At 40.7% G+C, this 27861-nt stretch overlaps 3 protein-coding genes across 4 annotated transcripts in view; 2 read left to right on the top strand and 1 right to left on the bottom strand.

Moving 5' to 3' along the window:
• git2a (G protein-coupled receptor kinase interacting ArfGAP 2a) overlaps positions 1-10197 on the bottom strand; it is a 50649-nt gene extending 40452 nt beyond the window's left edge. Inside the window, exon 1 of the mRNA XM_048611678.1 lies at positions 9947-10197. Coding sequence (XP_048467635.1) covers positions 9947-9998 — 52 coding nt within the window. The 5' untranslated portion in view covers positions 9999-10197. The remainder of the gene's footprint in view (positions 1-9946) is intronic.
• The window catches only part of svopa (SV2 related protein a), a 317985-nt gene that overhangs the window by 146315 nt on the left and 143809 nt on the right, over positions 1-27861 (top strand). The window lies entirely within an intron of this gene.
• Positions 10251-27861, top strand: part of ankrd13a (ankyrin repeat domain 13A) — a 39119-nt gene continuing 21508 nt past the window's right edge. The window contains exons 1-7 of one of the 2 annotated variants that reach the window (XM_048611439.1): positions 10251-10306; positions 10803-10949; positions 15075-15210; positions 19980-20104; positions 22644-22689; positions 24248-24391; positions 25462-25651. In XM_048611439.1, coding sequence (XP_048467396.1) covers positions 10857-10949; positions 15075-15210; positions 19980-20104; positions 22644-22689; positions 24248-24391; positions 25462-25651 — 734 coding nt within the window. In that variant the 5' untranslated portion in view covers positions 10251-10306; positions 10803-10856. Of the gene's footprint in view, positions 10307-10391; positions 10593-10802; positions 10950-15074; positions 15211-19979; positions 20105-22643; positions 22690-24247; positions 24392-25461; positions 25652-27861 lie in introns of those variants that run through there. The other variant, XM_020531549.2, reaches the window with a different exon arrangement.

The following is a 27861-nucleotide window of genomic DNA, read 5'->3' as shown; positions in this document are numbered from 1 at the left end:
AGAGACGTAACTGCAAAAAACAAAAATAAGGTGGTGCTGGAGACAAAGCAAATGCCTGGAATAACATAAGTATAAGAGTCGCACGTCAAATATTAGACCAAAAAGTAAAAAGTAATCCAAAACTGTACAAGCTAGAGAGCTCATCACAATTTATCAAGGTGATGGTGTCAAAAACAGGACAGTAAGGAAGATTTTACAGATACAGGAGAGTGTGGTGGAGTCACATGTAGCGCGACATGAACCCAAAATCACAGTTGAGGCTGTCTTTATGGGTACAGAGCTTGGCTATCAGTTTCTGCTCCATGATTTTGTGTTGTTGTGCACCTCAAAGGCTGCCTTGGAGGACACTTACTCGAAGATCAGAAGCTGAATGTCAGAGATAGTAGGAACTGCAGATGCTGGAAAATCTGAGATAAAAAGGTGTAGAGCTGGATGAACACAGCAGGCCAAATCCTATGATGCTGCTTGGCCTGCTGTGTTCATCCAGCTCTACACCTTGTTATCTCAGAAGCTGAATGTCCTTGACTGCTGAGATGTTCCCCTGACTCACGCCATTTATACAATCTTTTGCTCTCTCTGCCCTTGATCTCTGTCCATAAATTCTGAATTCTGTGTGCTCTCTCTCTCACTTGACCTTACAAAGGGGCTATGGCCCAAAAGCTTGTGATTTCAAATAAACCTGCTGGACTACAATCTGGTGTCGTGTGATTTCTGACTTTGTCCATCCCAGCCAACACCTCCACATCATGGTATTCTTGATGACAGATATGCAGGACTACTGTTGATTCTGATTCTGAAAATTAATGCCAGTAACCTACCGACAGTTTAATTGAGCCCTGAGCACAAGATCAGAAAGACAGAAAGAAATAATTCTTCATACAGCTTATTTGATTAAAAACATACGTTGCTGCAAAAACTAAAATCAGAAAAGTCCCAGACTGGATATCCAGTCTGTGCTGTTAAATCAAATCAACCAAGGTCGCATTATTTGTGCTACAATTCAGTGCCCGCATGAGAGCGTGGAAAACTGCCAAGATACTTGCTTTTCATAGCTATTCAATCACTTCCAAAAAAGTGCTGGACTTTGAACAAGGTGTTAAGCTCAGCAGCAATTCCCACTTGCTAATGTCCTCTGCTAATACTCCCAGATCACTTGACTGAGACCCAAAATATCATAGGTAGCTAACAGAACTGAATCTCAGTCCATTCGTGTTTGAATGGGAGGAGATAGTAAAAAGAAATGAATGATGTTGGGAAGTGACATGGTTTCTTAGGTCAAACACCAGTGCCAGTGTGATACGGTCCGAAGGCCTTCAGGTATGTTAGCTCACATAACAAAGACTGTTGAGACAGATGTTTTGGAGTTTTTAAACAACCTTAACTGTCATGATACCTCAGAAACATTCAGACTGATTTCTGTGCTATTTGACTATTCCTATTCCATTAAATATATGATTGAATGAACGAACATTTTACTGACTCCATTGCACTGAAAGGGAGTGAGTGGCTGAAGGCAAGGACCTTTACACCGAAGTATCACATGTGATGATATTATGTACCTTTAAGAAAGTTACTTGCCTGCCTTGCTTGAAATCTATGCAAAATTAGAACTGAAGTTGTTTTTGCTTAGTTCCATTCACACAAGATATCAAGTTATCAGATGTATTGGAAATCTTGCCAGTTTTTAAGGTCAGTTCTACACACCAGGGCATGAAAGAATCTGGTAGTGTTCAATATCTTAAAATTATTTTCAATTTTGCGAGCTTACCATTTCCATGGTGAGTCTCAATCTCCTGCCATGTTATATTAGTACAAAGGGATGGATGATGAATGTCAGGTAAATAATAACTTAGCCCAAATCTATAAAAATATTTAAATCCACTTTTCAATAAACTCAAGGTACTCATCAATAAGTTTCCCTAGTTTTTTTTGTTGTAGCTCAGCAAGTGTGACTGTATCAATGCAGAGAAAGCAGAGTCAACGCATTGGGTTCAGTGGCTCTTCTTTAGAATTCAATAAGTTAGTCAGGCGCTATTTTTAATGCAGTTCTGCCAGAGAATTTTGGTTGAAAGACAATTCTACTTAACTGCAGCTTTGGAGACCATAAGTGATATAAACAGCTATGAACATAAAATGCTGCAGTTGAGTCATCTTTTTACAGTCAGAATAGAGTGATTGATCTCAGACACGTTGCAGAGGATTACATCATCCTCCATAGCTTTTGTCAATAGCTTCATTGTCTGACAAAAATCAACAAGTGGCTTTTTGCTATACTTTTGGCAGTACACAAGTTTAGAAGCCAAACTTTAATTGAAAGGTTTTATCTAAAATCTCATCAGCTGCAAGTTAACACATGCAGCAAGCCTTTACTTGAAGTGAATTTACTGATGTAAACTGTTTTTTCTTTCAGTTCAAGGCAGTGTAGAAACACCAGATAAGCTGAGCTCAATAAAACTGTATTTAATTTGCACATAAAAGACATACCATTTATCCTACCTACCAGAAAAATAAAAATACTTTGCCTATATCCAGCAGATGCATGGGAACACCAACACCTACAAGTTCCACTCCAAGCCACACATCATTCTGATTTGGAACTGTATTGCAATTTCTTCATTGAATGGGTCAAAAATCTGGAATCCTCTCCCTATTAGCAATGTGTACACCTACAGCTCATAGTACGCAGTATTTCAAGATGCTGATTCCCACCTTCTCAATGGCAGATGGACTACAAATGTGCATATCCAATGAATGATTAAAGGAAGGAACTTGAAAGAGAGGGGTGCATGACATAAATGTTAGCACTAGCACCAGGTTTATTTAACATAATAGTACCAAAATGCAATGGGTGTTGTGCAAAGTAATAGAGAGGGCTAGGGGAAATTAATTTAGATCGATACTTTCTAATTTAGCCAACACCGCTCTTAAATCAAACTCATCACAATATCCGTGGTAAGTCAGTTCCCAACAAAAAGCTCAGAGATTGCAAGAACTGCAGATACTGCAGTCAGAGACAACACAGTGTGGAGCTGGAGGAACACTGCAGGCCAGGCAGCATCAGAGGAGCAGGAAAGTTGACGATTCAAGTTGTGACTGAAGAAGGATCCCAACATGAAACGTCAACTTTCTTGTTCCTCTGATGCTGCCTGGCCTGCAGTGTTCCTCCAGCTCCATACTGTATCGTCCCCAACAACCAGCTTTTGCAGACCTCAGATACTTTCTACATTTTTGACCACAATTTGGAAGAAGAACAATTGCTTAATCCCTTGAATTGTGAAAGAACCATTATATGAAAAGTTCACATGGTTATAATTATTTATTGAAATCCTAGTGAAACGCTGGAGAAACAAACCACAGCAAGTTCAAGTCCAACATCAGAGCCACAGCATATATTAAGACTGAAACTGTAGTACTGAGGGAGTGCAGCAATGGCACACAGTATCTTTCCGTAAATTTTAGAAAGGAGGTCCAACTATTTGCTCACTTGAATGTCAAACCCCCAGTGTCCTGGTTAATCCCAGTCCCAAGAATCCGCACCACAGATTATTTGGCCATCATCACATGCTGTAGCAGAGAGGTTACAGAGCACAAATTGATTGCTATATTTCCAAAATTACAGTGACTACATCATTCATTGGTTCTAAAGTGTTTTGTGACAGTCATCAGGAAAAGCACAACATAAATGCAAGAATTCTAAAACATGGTTGCCATTTTGGAAATGAAATTGACTTGCTGTGTAGATGAACAATATAGGTAAACTTAAATTCAGTCAAGGCATCTTGAACTTTTTGTTGAAAGTAGGCTTATCTTTATGTAGAGTTTAGTTTTAAAGATAAACACAATATAAGGTATCTATGGACAATAGAACAGTTAATAGGGAGGTAATAAGCAATACAATCACAAAAGAGCAGTTTTCAGGAGACTTTCAGAACGGTTACAAATGACTATAATCATAAAGCTGTACAGCATGGAAACAGACCCGTCAGTCCAACTCGTCCATACCAACCAGATATCCTAAATGAATCTAGTCCCATTTGCCAGCATTTGGCCCATATCCCTCTGAACCTGTCCTATTTATATACCTATCCTGATGCCTCTTAGAAGTTGTAACTGTACCAGACTCCACCACTTCCTCTGGCAGGTCGTTCCATGTATGCACCATTATCTGTGTGGAAAAGTTGCCCCTTAGGACCTTTTAAGTCTTTCCCCTTTCACCTTAAACCTATGCCCTCTATTTTTGGACTCCCCCAGCCCCTCTTGGCTATTCAACCTATCCATGCCCCTCATGATTTTACAAACCTCTATAAGGTCACCGTTCAGTCTCCGATGCTCCTGGGAAAATAGCCCCAGCCTATTCAGCCTCTCCCTACAGCTCAAACCATCCAAGCCTGGCAATATCCTTGTAAATCTTTTCTGAACCCTTTCAAGTTTTACAAAATCTTTCCTATAGCAAGGAGACCAGAACTGAATGCAGTATTCCAAAAGTGGCCTAACCAATGTCCTGTACAGCCGCGACATGACATCCCAACCCCTATACTTAATGCACTGACCAATCATAGAAAAGTTTAGCTGAATGCATTGATTTCACATGAAAATGTGTTGCATACATTTTCAGTTGAAACTTAGAAGGTAAAATCAATCACTGTCCTTTGGTTACTGTACTGCAGCACTGTTGAAAAGATAACCTAGTCACTTCTAAAAGGACTGATATACTACAACAATGAATTAGTAGCAGCAGAATGCCACTCAGCTCCTCAGGCACATTCCACCACTCAATAAGATCATGGGTGATCTGATTACTCCCAATCCCACCCAACTCCCAATAACCCTTAACCCTTTTGCTCATCAAGAAGCTACAAACCACTACCTTAGAAATATTCAAAGCCTTTCTTAGAACATAGAACAGTACAGCACAGTACAGGCCCTTTGGCCCACGATGTTGTGCCGGACATTTACCCTAATCCGAAAGTCTATCTAACCTTCACCCCTACCTCATACTATCATCCATATGCCTATCTAATAGCTGCTTAAATGCCCCTAATGAGGCCGACTCCACTACCCTCTCCGGCAATGCATTCCACGCCCCGACCACTCTCTGAGTAAAGAATCTACCTCTGACGTCTCCCCTATATCTACCTCCACTCACTTTAAAACTATGCCCCCTCATAATAGCTACCTCCACCCTAGGAAAATGTCTCTGGCTGTCCACTCTATCTATACCTCTGATCATTTTGTACACCTCTATCAAGTCACCTCTCATCCTTCGTCGTTCTAAAGAGAAAAGCCCTAGCTCTCTCAACCTTTCCTCGTAAGACCTTCCCTCCATTCCAGGCAACATCCTGGTAAATCTCCTCTGCACCTTTTCCAACGCTTCCACATCTTTCCTCAAACGATGGATGAAGCAGAACTATAAAAGCGCTCAACCCTCAGAAAAGATTTTGTTTGATCTGTGTTAAATAGATGACCTATTATTTTTAAAGCAGTGACCTCTTGTTCTAGAATCTCCCACAAGAGGGAATATCCTTTCCATACCGCACCCTTCAGGATCTGCGTATGCTGTTAAAGCACAAGTCATGTAAACTAGTCAATGTACCAGCCAGCTAAGTATTGCTCATTGTTTACGGTACAAGGCTGGTGTACAGTTTGCATATGCCTTCAAGACTCTCAGCAACGTTGACGAAAAACCTAACTCTGATTGTCTTCAACAAAACACAATCGAGCAGATAGTTCCACACGCTGCAAAAGAAAATAAAAAAAATTGACACATTAAGTTTGTCCTCTCAAACTATACAATGTTTTCTGGTAATTAATCCTGAGAAGATAGATAAAGCCAGTCATTATCTACATAGAAACATAGAAGATAGGAGCTGGAGGAGGTCATTTGGCCCTTCGCATCTGCTCCGCTATTCATCAACTCAATAGCCAAATCCTGCTTTCTCCCCATAACCTTTGATCCCATTTGCCCCAAGTGCTATATCTAGTTGCCTCTTGAATACATTCAGTGTTTTGGCATCAACTACTTTCTATGGTAATGAATTCCACTAGCTCACCACTCTTGGGTGAAGAAATGTCTCTTCATCTCTGTCCTAAATAGTCTGTCCTGAATCCTCATACTGTGACCCAGGTTCTGGACACAACCACAATCGGGAACATCCTCCCTGTACCTACACTGTCCAGTCCTGTTAGAATTTTATAAGTCTCTAGGGGATTCCCCCCCACCATTTGTCTGAACTCTGGCGAAAACAATCCCAACCTAGTTAGTCTCTCCTCATACATCAGACCCGCCATCCCCGGAATCAGCCTGGTAAACCTTCGCTGCACTCCCTCGAGAGCAAAACTACACACAATATTCTAGGCGCGGTCTCACCAAGGCCTTGCACAACTGCAACACATCCCTGCTTCTGTACTCGAAACATCTTGCAATGAAGGCTAACATAGAACATAGAACATTACAGTGCAGTACAAGCCCTTCGGCCCTCGATGTTGCGCCGACCTCCGAAACCAATCTGAAGCCCATCTAACCTACACTATTCCATTATCATCCATATGTTTATCCAATGACCATTTAAATGCCCTTAAAGTTGGCGAGTCTACTACTTTTGCAGGCAAGGCATTCCACACCCTTACTACTCTCTGAGTAAAGAACCTACCTCTGACATCTGTCCTATATCTATCACCCCTCTGACATCTGTCCTATATCTATCACCCCTCAATTTAAAGCTATGTCCCCTCGTGCTAGCCATCACCATCCGAGGAAAAAGGCTCTCGTTGTCCACTCTATCTAATCCTCTGATCATCTTGTATGTCTCTATTAAGTCACCTCTTAACCTTCTTCTCTAACGAAAACAGCCTCAAGTCCCTCAGCCTTTCCTCATAAGACCTTCCCTCCATACCAGGCAACATCCTGGTAAATCTCCTCTGCACCCTTTCCAATGCTTCCACGTCCTTCCTATAATGCGGCGACCAGAACTGTACGCAATACTCCAAGTGCGGCTACACCAGAGTTTTGTACAGCTGCAACATGACCTCATGGCTCTGAAACTCAATCCCTCCACCAATAAAACCTAACACACCGTACGCCTTCTTAACAACCCTATCAACCTGGGTGGCAACTTTCAGGGATCGATGCACATGGACACCAAGATCTGTCTGCTCATCCACACTACCAAGAATCTTACCATTAGCCCAGTAGTCTGTATTCCTGTTACTCCTTCCAAAGTGAATCACCTCACACTTTTCTGCATTAAACTCCATTTGCCACCTCTCAGCCCAGCTCTGCAGCTTATCTATGTCCCTCTGTAACCTGCAACATCCTTCCGCACTATCCACAACTCCACCGACTTTAGTGTAAACATACCATTTGCCTTCTTTACTGACTGCTGCAACTGTATGCTTATCTTCAGCAACTGGTGCACAAAGACACCCAGGTCCCGCTGCACACACCCCCTTCCAACTTACAGCCATTCAGATAAGAATCTGCCTTCTTGTTTTTGTTTTTCCAAAGTGAATAACCTCACATTTATCCAAATTATATTGTATTGCCACTGATTTGCCCACTCACCCAACCTGTCGAGACCACGCTGAAGGATCTCTGCATCGTCGTCACAGTTCACCCTCCCACCCAACTTGATATCATCTGCAAACTTGGAGATGTTACATTTTGTTCCCTCATCCAAATCTGGGAAGGACACTGTACTCTAATGTTACCCTTCCCTATTAGCAGTTCCGCAAAACTTCTGCTGCAAATATTTTAGGTTCTCCAAGAGCAATGTATCTGTTTTTCTCTAGCTAACCCACATGTACCAGCAGCAAGACTTAAAATAACAAATTTTCATGTCAGAAGGCAACAACAATGAAGACAACCTACTGAATTAGTTACAATGCACAGTAAGCAGCCAGATGGCACTACAAAAAAGTGACAAGATTAAAAATTCAAATGTAATTCACATGAACATAAGAAAAATGGAAGTACATTTAAAAATAATATCCATATAAAATATAACACACATTGTTATTGATCAGATCTTCATCAATTCATCTTTCTCCTTCAGCTGTTGGCTAGGCTGGCATGCATTTTCAGCTTCTGCCATTTCACATTTCCAACACTCAGAGCATACTTTAACTGGAGATCTGGCATGGCCATATCATAGAACAACAATCTGCACTTACATATTGCATTAATGTAATAAAAGGTCTCATGGTGCTTCACAGCAAAATTTGATACCAACCCACACATGGTATTAGGGCAGCTAGTGAATAGCTTGGTCAAAGAGGTAGACTTTGCACAGCATCTCCAAGGAGAAAGAAATAGAAGCAAGATTTGGGAAGGAATTTGAAAGCTTAAGTGCCTTAGTAGAGGAAAGCACAGTTATTAATGGTGCAGCAATAACAATTGAAGATGCTCGAGGAGAAAATAAAATGAATGTAGTCTTCATGGAGGGCTGTGTATCAGAAGGGCATTAGACAAATATAGAGGGGCAAAGACAAGGATAAAAAATTTAAAAGTGAAATGTACCTTGACTGGGAAACATTGTAGGTCAGTAAACATAGATGTGATTGTTAAACAGGACCTAAACAGGAGTAAGAACCTGGGCAGCAGAGTTTTAGATAAACTTGAGTTTAGGGAGGGTAGAATATAGGAGGCAGGAATGCATTTGAACAGACCCTCTGCTCCTATGATGCTGCTTGGCCTGCTGTGTTCATCCAGCCCTGCACCTTGTTGTCTCAGTCTTCAGTTAACAAGGGCATACAAGGGTCTCAGCAGCATTGAAATAAAAGCAGGAACAAACCTAGCAATGTTCTGGAAGTGCAAACACGTTCTTAGCAAGGGGGTGGCAAAGTATTTAAAGCTCATCTTGGAGTCAAATATGACACAGAGGCTCAAGCAGTTTTCAAGGAGATATGGAGTCTGTAAACTAGGGAATAGTTTGCAGCAGGGAGCAAAGAAAATTACTTCTAAAACTTCAGTGTACCAATTTCTTCCATACAACTTCAAATTTATACAACTACCTTATTACTCAATGCTATGCATCATTATAGACTGATAAGCAATTGCAAAATATTAGCTGCTCTCTGCAATTTACAATATTAAGTTCTGTGATTGTAAAGTCTTGACAAAGCTATCACTAGTTAACATACTACCAGTACAAAATGACATAGCAATTGTTGAGGAAAGAATGCTGTACACTATTTATGATGACAATTACATCACTATGAAATAACTTGTTGCATTTCTAACTCAAAAAATTACTCCATGTACAAAGAAACATTGAAACAGCCATTGTAGAAGGGATCACTGTAAATGCTGATGCATTTGGAGGAATTCCTCACCTACCAAAAAGATAATACCAACTACAGAAGAAAAAAAATTGTCAAGTTTATAGAAAAATAAGTACAAATGAGCAAGTCAATAACAAAAGAGATATGCACAAAATCTACAAGTGGATGCATACAGCAAATAGTATTAACTCTGACAAGCAAACAGTAATACGGCATACTAATCACTCTATGAAAGATTAGAACCCCAGCTTTAATATAAAAAAAAGTTAACAAACTAAAACTCGAATTGTGCAGACTGGATAGAGGCCACAAGTTTGAGGAAGTGGGTACTACGAATGATTTTTATGCTGAAGATGTACTGCTTTTTATAACACGATCCCAAAGAGAAAGGAAGGGCACGGTTGAGAGGGTGGAATGAAAGAACGCAAACCAGTTGCTGGATATTTCCTGGCTGCGTCCTAGTTGGCTTGCAGCGTTTCTGCATCTTTTAGCTCTCTCTCACTTCCTCCGTGTGTGCGCGTGTGTCAGAGAGAACTGAAGCTTGCTTGAATTTCCTCTCCCAGTCCCAGTTGGCAGCACAATAAGTCTCAGTATTTTTAAACAAAAAGCATTTTTTAAACAAAGCATCCTTTGCCCCCAGACCTTTACCTCCCCCACAATCACTTACCGGGGACGCTGCAGTCGGCGCAGATGTCGTTACTCCTCAATCTTTTCGACATGGACAGAGGCAGTTAACTAATAATGCCGTTTAATCGGGATCTTAAAAAAAAATAAAATCACACTAGACGCGCTAAAATTTAACGAGAGGCGCGTTTTAATTCTAACTACAAACTGCCATCAGCATGAAGTTTGCACTCAGGCTACAGTTCCTATCAGACTCGCCTCCGGCTCAAGCAGCTTGGCGACGTCGAATGGTATGCCGGGATCTTGGAGGACTACCCGGGCGCCACGCATGCGTATACAAGCCAAACCAAACGCAGGCGTCGGAAGACGACGAGCGCGAGGGGGAAGCTGAAGTTATAAAAATGTAGTTATCTGAACAGAAACTTTTCACACATTACTTTCCCCCTTGCAAAATATTTTTAATGTTGTTAAATGTGACATCATGTTGAATGGAACATGTAGACCTGTCACTTTATTCGTGAGCCTAGAAAGTAATTAGCTAGTGTTTACCTGCCGGTCCACGCCAGACTTTAGTTTGGGCTGAACCACAATTAAAGGGAGAAGGAGGGGGGATACTGCTAGTGGCGAAAATGGTTGATAGTGGAAAAAAGCGAAGCAAAGCATCAGGTCGTTCGACAAGCAATAATTAGGTATTATCACTCTCATAAGCGTACAGATCAGCAAATATGCCGATATTTATTGAAAAGGGTGCTAGTGTGTTTATTATTGTCCCCTCCTCTAGGCTGGATGGATTGTATTTCCTTGTTGTCCATCTCTTCCTGTAAAGTTTTTTTGGAAAGTTTCAGAAGTTTTGTTCTGTTTTCTCACCTCACCCTCCCACTGTCCTCTTTTCACTTTAGAGGGAGGGGTTTATAGAGGAAAGGGCGGAGGTCGATTGAAGCTGAAGAACTAGGATGTGTTCATTGGAAGACATCAGGAACAAATACAAACTTCACCTGTTGGTCTGGCACAACCAGTATAGAGAAGTTGAGGAAGAACTGAAACAAGTAAGTCACTGATACTGGGCAAGGTTTTATTCAGTGTATGATTGCGCTTAGAAATGATTTAAACTTCACAGTAGGTGGTGGAGAGCTTCCCTGAGATGGTGTTTATAGGTGAAGTTATTTGAAGTCCGTCACTGCTTTGAAGATCTAATTTTCTTCAGCCGAAAGAATCCAAAATCTTCACTATTTCCAAGGCAACGGGTTTCCCCCTTCAGTTTAGTTAAGTGGTTGAAATAGGGCGTGTTGTAAATGTTCCAAGGTATTCGAACAGTTAATTTTAAAGATTATTTGGTTGGAATCTTCTGAGGCTACCATAAGTGTAAAAAATAACTCGAGGCAAAATTGGAAGAACTACTATTTCCTCAAGTTAAATTGTTTAAGTTGGTTTGGAATTTTTCAATGTCTGATTTCGAGATTGGAGACGAATAGTTGATATGTGAGACCAACACTTATCCTTGTCTTGATTTAAAATAAAATATTGTGTTTTTCACAACAAGAAAGATGATGCACTGTTTAAGAGAGGAGCAAGCTTGATAGTTTGAATTACCTTTACTCATTTTACATTTCATTATCTTGTCACTAAATAAATCTTTATAATTTTGATGTTTTATATATACTTTGCAATGGTCAGAGTGAATTGGGAAGAAAGAACAGTCACAAAAGTCGTAAGTTCCCTTCACCATGAGGACTGACATTTATAATTAGTTCTACTATATTATAATGTGACACCTGTTTGTTACTGAAACAGATGGCAGAGTTTGCAAATATATCTTTTTAAATGTATGCAATTGGTACTTCTGTATATTATCTTTTTAAAGAGATTATTTTATGACAATATACAAATACATAAATGATACATTTTCTCCTAATTTAGGCAGAGTAAAAGCTAAGTAATGTGTAGTTCCTTTATGGGGGGGGGTCAACACGTCAGGGGTCAAATCTGCATTTGCATGATTATTTTGTTTCCCACCAATTTTCTCCATTCTAACTTTTCTTGGCCCTTTCAATAACTGGAGGGTTGAGGAATCAGTCCACATTTGCAGTGAAGACACTGAAGGAGAATATACTTTTTGGTTTCACCATTTTCCCCAGCTCTATCAGAAGGCACTGACTACTTATACCTTCAGTTGAGAATTATACTGCATAGGGGGAGGCTGTTTGACCATCACGCCCATGCCAGCTTCCTGAAAGAGCTTTCAATGTTCTAGTACCCTGGATGTCATCAGCATTCCTGCAATGTTATTTTTCCCTTCTTCAATTCTTTTTGGAAAGTTACTTTTGAATCTCTTTCACCATCCTTTCAAGCAGTGTGCCATGGATTATTACAACTTGTTGCACTAAAAAAAAACTTTATCTCTCCTTTTGATTCATTTGCCAGATATATTAAATTTCAAACATGCCAGTGGCATGATAACCTAGATTTAAAAACTGTTGCTTCTCACAGCTTCCCAAACTTAAAGCCAATTAAGCCATTGCTATTGTGATACATTATCTACTTAACTAAAGAAAATATACAACTGTGGCAACGACTGATATTAAAGGAAACAGGCTGCTGACACAAAATGTTTTGGTCTTGCTAAAGTGGTGGGGGCAGTAGCCTGATCTCCTTTCTCCTTCTTGAATATTTTGCTCAGACCCTGCTCCTGACTCATTAACCAGCTTTAAAGTGATGCAAGGTTTCTTCCCTTCTTGCCCTCCTTAGTTCGCTGTGTGCACTCCTATGTCCTACCTTGTAATCCTTTTTGCACTTTCTGCCTAGTGTCCTAATGTGGGACTCTCTCATCCCCAGTGTGGATTTTACTTTGCCTGTTCAACTGTGGGACTGTTTCACTGTCCCCAGGATGAACTAGGGTCACTGTCCTCTTCCTGTTCAACTGTGGGGCTCTTCACCATCCCCGGGGTGAACTAGTCTATTGAACATCCGCCTCACACGGCACAACTCCCTTCTCTCCCTTAGTTCTTTAAATACTGCAGTTTATAGCTGGGACCAACTACGAGGTTTGTTAAGGGTGGTATGTCAAACATATTCACTTAATTGAGACCCACATAGTTGTAGGCCCATGCAGTACCCAACTTGCTGCAACAATTGTTAAAGAGGAGTCTTGAGTCCCGTGTTCGGCAGGACAAATCAATCTTTATTCAGAGTTTCCTACCACATAGCCTGGAAGAGGTCACTGGAGACAGACTCCAAAATACACCCCTCCAATAAAATACAGGATATTTGTACATTCCACATTAGAATGATTGCATGCAACGTTGACATCAGCGCTTGCCACCTCCCCTCTGACTGTTATGCCCCTCCCTAGACATTTGCCAGCTGCATCATACTGACTGAGTGCTGTTTGTTATCTTATGAAGTTGCGATTGTTTATTTTCCCGAGAATATGATGAAGAAGTAATGTGCAAATTCCCCCTTGCAATGCTATCTCATTCCTTTCAGTTTCCATTATCCTTTTCAGAGGTTATCTGTTTATACCCTTCATTATATGTCATTCAGTCCTTGGTGTTTATACTATTTGTCCTTCAGGCCCCCTGCTGATGCCATGGGGTCTTCGCTCTACTATCTACAGCCATTTTTATTATATGTAAAGGCAATTACTTAAAAAGCCTTTGATTATGGTGGGATCACACATTCCCTTCTACACTACACTAAATAACAAGTTTTCTCTTTCCCATTAAGATTTCTATGAGTCACTTCATTATCTTGTTGGCATGAGTACAGGTTATAGAATCATAGAATCCCTACAGTGTGGAAACAGGCCATTTGGCCCAACAAGTCCATACCGACTCTCCAAAGATCATCTCACCCAGACTCACCCCCTATCCCTGTAACTCTGCGTTTCCCATGGCTAATCCACCTAACTTACACGTCCCTGGACACTATGGGATATTTAGCACAGCCAATCCATCTAACTTGCACATCTTTGGACTGTGGGAGGAAACCGGAGCACCCAACGGAAACCCACGCAGACATGGGGAGAATGTGCAAACATGATGTTTTTCTGACTGTGGAAACTGCTACCTCAACTAACAGTTCTCTTCACCCATGGGCAACTCCAACATCACTATCCTCACCTGCCTTCTCTATTATGGCATTAAGTAACCCACTAAATTTGACTTGAATAAATCGATTCCAATTTTCATTTTCCACCATGCTTCTCCAAGTGGCAACTATCTGTAATAATGGGAAACTTTTAGCGAGTTTGTCCCAACTTCTTTTCAGCACAGCTGTAAAATTTGCAGTCATCCATTCCCATTTAGGAATGGGGCTACAGCCACTGATATCTTCTTCCTTAAGAAGCTTGCGATGTTATAGAATCCCTACAGTGTGGGAGCAGGCCATTTGGCCAATCAAGTCCACACTGACTCTCTGAAGAGCATCCCACCAGACCCCAACCCCCTACCCTATCCTGTAACCCTGCAACTCCCATGGTTAATCCACTTAGCTTGTACATCCCTGGACACTATGGGCAGTTTAGCATGGCCAATCCACTTAACCTGCACATCTTTGGACTGTGGGAAGAAAGTAAAGCACCTGGAGGAATCCCGTGCAGACAAGGGGAGAACATGCAAACTCCACACAGTCACCCGAGGCTGGAATCAAACCCGGGTCCTTGGCATTGAGACAGTAGTGCTAACCACTGTGCTGCCCACGTCTACCATCTGGTAACATTTTTTCTACTTTGAACACAGCCAACATTTTAATGTTCCTCCTCTTTGTTTACTACTTTGTTCCTTCAATATCATTGTCAAAAGGTCCCAAATCACAAGTGCGCCTAAGCAGGAGTGTGAACACATTTAGTAGAGAGCAAAGAAACTTGTAACTCAAATTGGTTGAGGATTTGATCAATGTTAGCATGCATTTCTTTTTGTTTGAACAGGAAACTGACCAGGCATCAGTACTCTAATTATTACTTGTTTAACTCTTCTAGCTTGGGGACAATAAGTTTTGTTCATTCCTCCTATACTTCAGGTACTATTGCCTGTTAACTCAACAGAGACTAGGCATCATACCTCAAACTTTCCTGATCCATAAATCATCACCACATTGTAATGCACATTGAGCTATTTTGAAAATCAGTTTTTAGTACTTTATGATATCAGATAATTATCAGTTTGGCCTTGCAGCATGATATTGAAGCAGTTGATCCACGGGGTCGGACGCCATTGCATCTCGCTGTCTCACTAGGACACTTGGAATGTGTCAACGTACTGCTTCGAAACAATGCCTCTGTCGACAAGGAGAATGCCAAAGGATGGACAGGTCAGGAGTGCTTAGTAACAATTCTGTATAAAGCACAGAACAAATAAATGTTGGGTAGGTGAGAAGAGCCTCTGAGGAGGATAGCACCTATTTTCCCCAAAAAGAGAAGCAAGACTAAGATCTAGAATTAGTCAGGGAATTTTTATTACTTAATTCAACCCTTGCTGCTTTTTGGGGGTGCCCTGCATTTCTCTCCCTTTTTGTTTTCTCCCAGACTGAGAGGAAGTGCTTAGCCGCTGACTGAAAGGAAGAGCTGAAGCTTGTGTGAGGCACAGAACATGTTACACCACATCCTATTAGTCTGTGGTCAAGTGGCAGTACAGCAATAAACAACATATCCCAGGAAGAGGAACGTTTTCTTCAGTAAAACACAGTTTAACTCTAGAGCGAAAGCAAAATGTCACATTGCTGCAAATCTGGAACAAAATTAATCTGATCAACTTGGCTTAGCAGACCTGTCTTTAAAAGCAAAGTATTACAGATCTGAAATAAAAAGATAAATTGCTGGAGAATCACAGCAGGTCTGACAGCATCTGTGGAGAGAGAAGCGGTAATGTTATGTTTCTTCCGAACTGAAGGCAACTAGAATGTGTTGATTTTTATGCTGTTTACATGGGGAGTATGAGCAAGTGAAACTGATAGTGAGGGTGTCCACTGCAAAAGACAAAGGAAGTGCTAGTGGTAGTAGAGCAAAGACCAAGGAGGAGTAAGCGTTAATAGTAGTTGTTATTAGCAGAAAATAGATCAGCTCTGCTAAAAGCAAATCCACACAAACAAGACATTGGAGAGGGATGGTGGTGTAATCATCATATAGGACTGTGTTCATAATGTCAAGTTGTTGAACTCAGTGTTGAATTCTGAAGGCTCATAGAATGCCTAAGCAGGAAATGAGGTGTTGTTCCTCCAGCTTGTGCTGGGCTTCACTGGAATACTGCAACAGGCTTAGGACAGAAATGTTAGCATGATGGCAAAATGGTATATTGAAATGGCAAGTAACTGGAAGGTCAGGGGATTCTTACTACAGATCCTTCTCTCTATCATGGACATATAATCCCTCTGATCATAATCATCAGGATGGTTGAAGATTCTCCATTTCTTCTTTGAAAGGAGGCCTGAACAATCCTTTCTTCGAACCACCCTCCTTCATCTGGCTGAGCTTGTCACTTCGTGAAGAGTTAAAGAAGAAATTGTTCACCTTTTCAAAGTAAAAGCTGTGGCTATGGATACCCACATGGGTCCCAGATATACGTGTCTCTTTCTGTGATATGTGGAACATTCCTTGTTTCAGTCCTAGTCGGGGTCCCTTTCCACAACTTTTTCTCTAGCAAATTAATGATCTAATTGGTATTGCTTCCTTCTGTTATCTGGAATTGGAAAAAATATACCAATTATGCTTCCTATTTCCATCCTTCACTCACCTTCACCTGGTCCATCCGACTCTTCCCTTCCTTTCCTTGACGTCAGTTTCTATTTCTGGGATACACAGCTCCCAATCTCCACAACAAATCCACCAACTCTCAGTTATTTTGACTACACTTCCTCACAGTCTGCTTTCTACAAAGATTCTATTTCATTCTCCTCATTTCTGTCTAATCTCATCTCATCTCTCTCCCCTGTACACTGTGGTTGCCAGGGCATTCACTATGTCTGACCCATATTCCATACTTCTGCCCTCACCCCTTTTCATCCCCCATAACAATGATAGAACTCTCTTGTCCTCACTTTCCACCCCATCCCCCAACCCCAGACTCTGCATTCGAAGGATCATCCTTCACCTTTCTGCCATCTCCAGCAGGGATACCACCATCAAACACATCTTTCTCTCCCCTCCCTTGTAAGCGTTTCACTGGAACTGTTTCTCCATGGCACTCTGATCCACATCTTCTGTCACTCGTTTTAATTCTCATGGCACCTTCTCATGTAATTGTAGATTTGCCTTGTTACTTCTCTCTCTTTCATTGTCCAAAGGCCAAAACTAACCTTCCAAGTGAAGCAGAAATTTGCTTGTACTTTAAATCCAGTCTACTGTATTCATTGCTGTCAGTGCGGTCTCCTCTACTATGGCAAGACTGAACACAGACTAGGAGATCACTTTGTGGAACGTCTCCGCTGTGTCCTTTAGAATGACCCTGACTTTCCAATTGCTTGCTACCTCAATACGTCATCTTGCTGTCATGATAATATTTCTATCCTAGGCCCACTGTACTATTCCTATGAAGCCCACCACAAGCTTGAGGACCAGCACCTCATTTTCCACTTGGGCACTTTACAGGTCTATCTTGAGTTTAACAACTTTAGGCCAGTAATACAGTAGTCTATTTTGATCTCCTCAACAATTGTGTTTTCTTTATGTGGATTTGTTGTTAGCAGAGTTGACTTATTTTCTGTTATTAATACCTGTTTTTCATCTATATCCTTTCTCTTCTGACACTCCTATGCCTATCACTCTGTGCACTCGCGCCATCTGTTCCACTGGCTCCACCTCTCTCTTTGTCAACAGCACAGCAACCATTATTTTCCAGCCACTTCAGTTCCACCTCAAAATATTAACTCTGGTTCACACTTCACAGAGCCTGCCAAACCCATTGGGTTTCTCTAGCATTTTTGTTTATATTTTAGGTCTGAATTTAGATATTTCTTGCAAATGACCAACTTGTTTCTTTGGATTTGTCAAAAGACCTGTTGTTTTTGGCAACCCACTTACATAGAGTGCCAGGTAGTAGGACAATGTGAAGTATAACTATGACATCTTGAGTTTATATGTTATCTTCAAGGTAGATGATTTGGAGGTGAGGGAGTAAAATAAAATAGATGGAAGGGAACAAACAGCACATGCATAAATATGATGGGAATATTAACAGAGCCATCATGGCAAAAAAACTGAGTTTTAAGAATTGTAAGAGTGAGATTTATGAAAAGGCTGAGGTAACACACGGTTTTCCTGGAGAGGATTTAAAGGAAGGGGACTACTCCATTTTGACATCGGAAGACCCAATGGCGGGGAGAGGGCTGGAGAAGGCTGCAGAGATTTTTTTTCTTTATTCATTAATGGGATGAGGACATCGCTGATAGTAGGAACTGCAGATGCTGGAGAATCCGAGACAACAAGGTGCAGAGCTGGATGAACACAGCAGGCCATGCAGCATCATAGGAGCAGAAAGGCTGACGTTTCGGGCCTAGACCCTTCATCAGAAATGGGGGAGGGGAAGGGGGTTCTAAAATAAATATGGGGAGAGGGGGAGGCGGATAGAAGATGGATAGGTGGAGAGGAAACAGACAGGTCGAAGAGGCGGGGATGGAGCCAGTAGAGGTGAGTGTAGGTGGGGAGTTAGGGAGGGGATAGGTCAGTCCAGGGAGGACGGACAGGTCAAGGGGGCGGGATGAGGTTAGTAGGTAGGAGATGGGGGTGCGGCTTGAGGTGGGAGGAGGGGATAGGTGGGAGGAAGAACAGGTTAGGGAGGCGGGGATGAGCTGGACTGGTTTTGGGATGCGGTAGTGGGAGGGGAGATTTTGAAGCCTGCTGTGTTCATCCAGCTCTGCACCTTGTTGTCTGAGGACATTGCTGGCTGGGCAGCATTTATTGTCCATCCCTAATTGCCCAGAGTCAACCACATTGCTATGGGTCTGGAATCACATGTAGGCCAGACCAGGTAAGGATGGCAGTTTCCTTCCCTAAGGGACATTAGTGAACCAGTAGGTTTTTTCTGACAATTGAGAATGGATTCATGGTCATCATTAGACTCTTAATTTCTAATACCTTATTGAATTCAAATTCCACCATCTGCTGTGGAGGGATTTGAACCCAGGTCCCCAGAATTTTATCCGGGTCTCTGGATTAACAGTCCAGTGATAATACCACTGGGCTGTTGCCGCCCCTAAGGAGGGTAAGAACATAAGGGATTTGTACAAAACCATTTTAGTTTGAGGATGAGGAGAAGGGCAACTAGAACTTCATTTAGCCCATGATATATTAGGCTAATTTAGCATAATTTGGAGGATGAGAGCACAGCAAGGTGTGCGTTGAAGAAGTCTAATCTAAAAAACCTTTTGAGAACTGAGGAAAGGATATTCGGGTGTAAAACTGGCATTGTGAATCAGCCACCTGTCTTCTCATTTCAATGGAAATGAGATGAGTCCAAGCCTGTCTGACCAGAATGATTCAATAGGAATCATGATTGCACCTATGGATTAGGGAATAGATCAATCTGAAGCATGCCAACTGCTGCTTCAATTGTGATAAACTAATTTGGTGCTGGCCAGCTGTGAGGGACATAGGAAAAATATGTCACATTGCATAAGGCTGTCCTCACCACCTTGTTTCTGGAAGCTTATCTAGCCCGCAAACTCTGATAATTCTGCATTCCTGTAATTCTGATACTTTTCGCATTCCTGATTTAAATTACCCTACCATTGGTGGCTGTGCCGTTAGCTTTCACAAAGATTTTGGTCATCTGTCTGAATATTTCTTAGTGGCTTGGTTCACACTTTGTTAGTAACGAATGCTGTAGTGCTTTGCTATTTTAATGACAGTAAGTTAATTTTGACACATTGAATTTTTAACAGTTACATTGTCTATATGTTTTCTAATCAACTCATTCAGAGGTGTTATTTCACAGTTCTGGAGCAGGTGAGCCATGAACTCAAGTCTCCTGGCCCCGTGGTAAGGACAGTACCATAAGAGCCCTCTAGTTTCCGTGTCTATCTGATCTTGCATTAGTGAATCTTGTAATCAAATTCTCAATTGCTAATTGACACTTTATTCTATTCAGTTCTACAAGAGGCAGTCAGCACAGGAGATCCTGAGCTGTTGGAAAAAATTCTTCAGTATCGAGATTACAATCGAATAAACTCGCAGCTGAATGGAGTTCCAGAACTACTCAACAAGATACAAAAGGTAACAACTGTTCTTGCATTCAAGTTTTAGCAACAAAAATATAAATCTTCAGATATGATAAAGACAGTTTGACTAAGGCATATAGTTTGAATTATGACTGTATTTAGAATTTAGACTTAAATTTGGAACCTAAACCTGACCAGAATTTGTCATCTTGTCCAAGTATGTACTTCTTCATTTTCCTAAGCTCATCCATTTCTAGCGTGATTCAAATCTGTTTCTTCTTGCTCCCTCAAAATGGAAATCTGGCACTCCTATTGGCAAAAATCAACAAATTTCACATTAGTGATCAGAGTGCCAATTTATTCCACAAATTAAGAAACTGTTTGTTCACTTCTGTCATCCATTATATTTGTCAATGATTTTACTACCCTGTCTTTTCCCTGCTCGCCTGAAGGTACTATTCCTAGCTTTGGTATGTATTGCAAGCAACAACAGCCCTCCAGTAACTGGCTCAAGTAATCATTCTTTTTTTCAATAGCCAGGCTCACACATCAAGTTGGCTGTTCAGAGGTTGTTTGTAATACAGCTGAATTCTTACTTTCTCTTGACATTCACATCTTTTCAAGCAAGGTTTGATTTATTGTGGTCAGGAACAAGTGTCCAGGAAAATATTATCTCCCCTCTCTCTTCCTGGTATTAGGACACTGAAGGTAATTTGGAGTCAGCTGCTGAGATCTGTTAGCCCTGCATAGTCTGGGGACTTTCCGGATTTATCTGGCTTAAGTCCAGTTTTTCATAGGAGAAGTTGCACAATAAACTAATTGTAACTGTGACTAGTTTCCAACGTATCTTTTTGTAATCTTAAACATATGCATTTTGTCTCCTCTTGCTCATTTCCAGTTCCAGAGAATTGAGTCCTCTGAATTTCACATAGTAATTCAAAGCACTCTATCTTGGGATTACCGCTCTTGCCTTTCTGTACCTCTGTCTGAAAACCCAAAGTCTATTTAGAGAGATTGGTCTGGAAAGATGGCTATCACTCACTAAACTTTGATACCACCTCCCAAAGCTGCAGCTTCTACCAGCTAGAGAGCAAAGAATCAGACTCATGGGAGCACCACACCATCTTGACTTAGAAATATGTCACCATTCTTTCATAGTCATTGGAACAGAAACCTGGAACTCCCTAATGGAACAGCATTGTGGACATAACCACACCACATGGACTGCAGTTGCCCAAAATTGTGGCTCACCACCTCGCAGAAATGGAACCATAGGTGCACAGTAATTGCTGAATACGTCAGCAATGTCTCTGTCCCTTGACTGAATATATTAAAAATTACTGCAATTTTAAAACAGTAAGATATTGACATTCACATTGTGGAGAGGTTAGGCCTGATCTGCTTAATTTAATCTATTTTAATAGTAGACGAGACTAAAGAATACTTAGTTGGAATAATCAAGAGGACGTGGTAAATGTAGCCGGATTGAGAAAATGAAAATCTTGTACACTAGTGTGAGGTGCTTGTAACCAAATTCAGGCATTGTTGAGTTTTTATGGAGAAACCTTTATTTTTGTTTGTTCCTGGGTGTGGCATCACTAGCTAGGCCAGTCTTTTTTGCTTGTCCCTAATTGTTCAGAGGGCATTTAAGAGTTAACCACATTGCTATCAGTTTGGAGTCACATGTAGGCCAGACCAGATAAGGATGGCGGATTTTCTTTCCTAAAGGGTGTTAGTGAACCAGATAGACTTTTTATGACAGTCAACAGTGGTTATATGGTCGTGAGTAGGCTAGCTTTATATTTTAATTACAGATTTTTATTGAGTTCAAATTACACCATCTGCTATGTTGGAATTCAAACCCGTGGCCTCAGAACCACCTTCTGGAGTTTTGGATTACAAGTCCAATGATACCACCACAACAATAAAACCTCCTTATGTCAGTGCTTCCCAAACTTTCTTTTCCAATGTGACCCCAGTTAGAGGCTTTAAAATCGTCATGACCCCATCAGTGAAAATGGAGAGAGGTGGATGCTGGCCATGGGGCCTGTCTGTCAGAGAAGGAACACAGCTGTTATAATTCTTTCAGAGCTGTATGGGAGCCATTGCTGCCTTGGAGCTCACAACCCCAAAATTTTGGCTCGTGATCCCACTTTAGGTCCCAATCCCAATTTGGGAAGCCCTTCTTTACATGTAACCAATGCTGTATTTAACCTAGCAACACTTGCTGACAAGGTAGTTAATTTCTAAGCAATAATATCCCTCTCCAAAAAAATCTTAATCTATGCTACTTAATAATAACTGAGGATAGGGTAAAGGGTCAGTGTTGCTAGATTAACTTTGGCACTCTAGTATCTTAGTCATGCCTCTTCCTTGGTTTCCTTGATGACCTCTCAGCAGTTACTACTTAAATAAAAGATTCATTTTCATGTACACGACAGTAAAGTGTAACTGTATTAACTGGTTTAGGCCTATTAGACGTTGAATTCACTATTAGCTGAGGATGCAACTTTTGTTTTCTATTTTAAAACCCTTGGCAATCCTTAAGACTTTATCTGTCTAATCCCCATCCATTTTAACATCTTTCTTAACAGACTTCTGATTTTTACGTGGAAATGAAGTGGGAGTTTACCAGCTGGAGTAAGTGTTCTTTGTTTTTACATTAGCTAATTATTGGTGTGCCCAAACTGACAGTGAATTTAATGCAGATTTCTTATTTTTAATGTTCATTTGCTCCCAGCTAACCCTGCCCTAGTAACATGCTTAAAGATAATGAACTATTTGAAATGATTCTCACCGGCCTCTCTTTTTTTAATATGGGATGATACGTGGACTTTTGCCATGATTATGGTGTTTCTAAGGTTGAGTTTAATGTGGACATTGTGAATGTGCACCCACCTACCGTTTGAGTTTCCAAGATATAAAATATATTCTGTATTGGTATAAGTGACCTCTTTCTGTTTATTTTCCCTGCCACCATGTGGATTCAGTCAACCAAGAAAGTAGGCAGGCAACCTACTTAAACCTACTTGTGATGGATGCAAGGAGATGTGCTAGAAGCCTTTCTCTACAATAAAGTGTTTGCTTTTATATGAAAGTATTACTTTTGATTTGGTAGTTGTCTTTTTGCTTAAGGTCCCAATACATAAGAAGTAGCTACAAATTCTGTATCACTGGCCTAAATGGATACAGGTTGTCAGTCACCTTCACTACTGCATTACTCTTCTGTCAGGTTGTTAATTGAGATTGTGAGGTTTTGATGTATCACTTTACCACATGCTATGGTGTCACTGCATTTGCATAGAAGATAGTGTCTTTATCACTGTGAAACATCCCAAGGTGCTGAACATAGTCAACAATGAAACCACACAAAGCAGAGAACAGTATGATTTGAAACAGTATCCTACAAACGTGAGAAAGGATTGACACTGAGGAAATTTGATTGGATCCAGCTCATTTATTTGAGCTGGGCTCAGGTTCTGCTGCTCTTCTCAATAATTGAAATTGTCAAGATCATCCTGTTGCCTTAGGGCAAAATACTGCAGATGCTGGCATTCTGAAACGAACAGAGAATGCTGGAGAAACTCGGATGGTCTTGCGGCATCAATGGACAGAGAAACAGAGTTACTGTTTCAAGTCCGGTATAAATATTCTTCAGAACTGTTCTGAACAGGAACTCTGTTTCTCTGTCCACTGATGCCGCAAGACCATCTGAGTTTCTCCAGCATTGTGTTTATTTTACCTCTATTGGTTTCAAGTCTCCTTCAGGCTTGAGCACATTTGAATTCCTTCTGATTTGAAAGAGTCAATATAATTACCCTCAGATGATTGTGAGGATTATTTGGATTTAAATAACATCTCTATTTAAACAAAAAGCCACTGCCATTGTCAATCACACGTTATGTGAATTGCTTCAACTTTGAAGCTTCCAACCTTGAAAACGATCATCAAAGCCTTTTAAAATTTGTCAATTTAAACTAGTGTCACAGAATTGACTTAAACTTGTGTATTGTGACTATATGTAAGGAGATAGCCACCAAATCAAATGTAAATTTTCTGTAACATTTCATGGTAGCTAAGGTACCATGAAATGTTATAGTACAAGTACAAGGAAAAAAATACTTTTATCTTGCAAACATTTTTTTAAAATCTTCTTCTCACCCCTACATATTTCCTCCATTCTTCTCACTTTTCCCAGTTCCCCTGGTGTCAAAGATGTGCCCAAGTGATGTGTACCGTGTGTGGAAGAGTGGTGCCAATCTGCGAGTGGATACAACCTTACTGAACTTTGAGAATATGAAGTGGGAAAGGGGCCATCGCACCTATATGTTTCAGGGCAAGGGTGAGTATTATAGTTTTTTTTAAACTTGAGTAGGTCTGAAGTTTTTAAATTTATTTTCTCTTCCACAAACCTCCTTCTCCCCTGCCCCCCAGACAATAGTTGCAACCACATTGTAAACCAAACAATTGATCAATCAAAGTTATTGGACAATGTATACGGGCTAGGCAAGGCAATTGGGCCCAATGAGGAAGGCTGATTTAGCTACACAAGGAATGCAATGAAGATTTAGCAGATTGACGTATGAAGAGAATTGGATTGAGCAGGTCTCTTTTCACTGGAGTCTAGAAGAATAAGGGGGATATCATAGAAACCTATAATATTTTGACTAGACGAGATCTGTGAACGCACGAAGGATGTTTTGATGACCCCAGAACCTGGGGTCTTCGCTGCCACAGAGTGTGGTTGAGGGCAAAACATTGAATGTTTTCAAGGAGATTGATATAGACTTTGTGCTAAAGGGGTCAAAGGATTTAGGGAGAAAATGGAACAGGATACTGAGTTGGATGATCGGCCATGGTCATGTTGAATGGCAAAGCAGGCTCGAAGGACCGACGTGGCCTACTCCTGCTCCTACATTGCCTTCTACAACTCCGGTGATAGGTCTCTGATTCCATCCTGGCATTAGCTGGAGTGGCACTAGTCATGTTATGGTTGGCTTCTCTCCTCAGAGCTGAAAGGCTAGGAGTGGGGAAAGGGGAACAATCAGAGGACCTCCTCTCTGATTGCTATACCCATATGCCAGCTGGAAAACATGTATATACCCACCTTGGACGAGGCCAGTTCAAGTTTACCCAAAGTGACTCTCATTACTAAAATGTCCAAATTCCCAATATTTGAATTCATGTGATAAAAATGACCTTTTGTACAGGAGGTTAGCCCTTATGAACCTGTATTCTCAATGTGAATTAATGACAAGTGAGTAAAGTTCTTAGCAAAAATATTTGAACTCAACCCATAAGTTATTAAACAACTAAATATTTTTCATCACATAACATAATATAAATCGTTTTTAATTTATAATAGTGTTTTGTTAAGTTCCTCATTTCCATGATTTTTCTTTCTGATGACAGCTGACTCAGCAGAATTTATAGAGATAGACCACGATAACCAAGTTGTAGACCGAGAACATTTTACACTTTCAGAAGAGCAACAAGGCCTCGCTTTATCCTCCATAAGACCAACAAAGGACCAGATTGCAAATCGCCTTACATCCCCTATCGTTTCTACGTGCCTTGACACAAAAAATATATCCTTTGAGAGGTAATGCTAACAATACTAGCTCTTTGAGGTTCAGTGTACAGTGTGACAAGCAAATATTAAAGTCAGGAGGAATCTGGTGGGTCTGATGTGTTTTTTTTTGGAAGATCGCTGAACTACAAAAGACCATGTAATGCAGATGATTTGCTATAGATGATAAAACAGCCTTTACCCTCCCTCAGGACTTAATGCACAATTATAATAATTGATGTAAAACTATTAGATTTCAGCCATATCCAAGCCATTTCCAAGACTGACAAAATAGGAGCAAGAATGAGACAAACTGAGAAGTAATTAGTGGGCCATAAATGTAGGGTATGACATATAGGAGAGGCAAAAACTGACTGAGTCAAGGAGTGCCACACTTTTGAGATTTTGGTGACAATTAAGTGTAAATATGTCAGGGGTGGTCACCCACCTGTGTGAACTGTGGTTTTTGTGAATGCTTTATACCCTACCTGTGAATCTCTGTTCTGAGAAATACTGAATAATACCTAATGTGATTGACAACAAATGAGCTGATCTTGCATTTTGTGATCGGTAGCCAATTTCATTTGTCTTTTGTCATTGTTTTGACAATTGAGCATTTTTTTTTTCAATAACGGCTTCAGTCACGTTGTAAAACCAGGCAGTAAATCATAGTCAGCAAGCTGACATGATTGAAAGTCAGATGAATCGCCATGTGTGATGTGCATTTAAGCTCCAGGCTCACTTTTTTCAATGCAATTAAGGTCAACATTCATGCTGTACACACTTGGTATTTGTGATACTGCAGGACCCTGACTAGAAACTGCAAGCTTCCAACAGCAGAGGAAGTTTAATCAGCCACCCATGTCATGCTTGGTCCTGTAAACAGCTGCTAGGAACCACCAATTTTTTTTTTAGAAAAAGGGGTTATTTTTGAGGTTCGTATTCTTAGTAATGAATTGTATAACACTTACATTTGGTAGTGATCAGTTTTACTTCACTTTTGGCAAGCTTACGTGCAGAATGGAAATAATTTATTCTTGAATGATAATGATTTGGTGTGAATATAGTGAAAACCTCTCAGACTCCCAGTTATGATCCTCTAATGTAATGGACAGTCTATTGTGTTTTTGGGGGTGACCAATGGTTAAAGTAGGTTTTCTGGCCCAAAAGGGAAAAAGCCTTAATTGCCACTAGGAATAAATGTGGCATTACAAGTGTTACCTAAATCTTGGCAGAGGAAATTCAGAGATCGATAAAGAATTAAATTTTCTTTTGGTGGGAGAAACTTGCAGAAACAGAGTTGCTTCTAAATTTTTAATTCTACCTCAATTGAAAGCAGCATGAAGAGACTGCTGTTTTCCTTAAATACATTTGACACATTGAAGTGCAATAAATGCAGAGAGTTGTCACATTTTGGCATGTGTGTAATAACAAATAGTGCCATCTTCTGAATTTCATAACATTGTCATGAATACAGTTGCTTAAGACATTTCCTTCATCTCTGTCCCTCCGTGTTTTAAGGAAATACACTCCCTTGAATGTCTCTATTTGATTGAAAAGACAAGATGAAGATTTCTGTATTATTATATTCCATGTTTCAATAAGATTGCATGAACCTTTTGTAGCGAGGTAATTTCTTCATAAATTGATTCTTTGGAATTGAGATTTTTAGGGCAGATGAATGAATTATCAGTCTTTTTAAATAAATTTAAAGAATGATGCTGAGAATGAATAAAAAGGGTGTAGAGCTGGATGAACACAGAAATTTTCTGAAGAAGGGTCTCGACCCGAAACGTCAGCTTTCCTGCTCCTCTGATGCTGCTTGGCCTGCTGTGTTCATCCAGCTCTACACCTTGTTATCTCAGATTCTCCCGCGTCGGCAGTTCCTACTATCTCTGCTGAGAATGAATGGCTTGTCATATCAGGAGCAGTTGAGGACTCTTGGTCTGTACTTCATTGAGTTTAGAAGGATGGGGTTGGGGGAGATCTCATTGAAACGTACAGAATACTGAGAGGCCAGGATAGAGTGGATGTGGATGAGATGTTTCCACAAGTAGGAGAGACTAGGACAAACCCACTGCCTCAGTGAAGGAGTGACCCTTTAGAGATTAGGGTGGTTAATCTGTGTAACCCATTCCTACAGAAGGCTGTGGAGGCCAAGTTGATGAGTGTATTTAAAACAGAGATAAGTTCTTGATTCATAAGGGTTCAGGGGTTACTGGTACAATGCAGGAGAATGTGAT

Source organism: Rhincodon typus, chromosome 24 (assembly GCF_021869965.1).
Source record: "Rhincodon typus isolate 14 chromosome 24, sRhiTyp1.1, whole genome shotgun sequence".
NCBI classification, from domain to species: Eukaryota; Metazoa; Chordata; class Chondrichthyes; order Orectolobiformes; family Rhincodontidae; genus Rhincodon; species Rhincodon typus.
The sequence above is the reverse complement of the archived record's forward strand: the minus strand, read 5'-3'. Positions and strand labels throughout refer to the sequence as shown.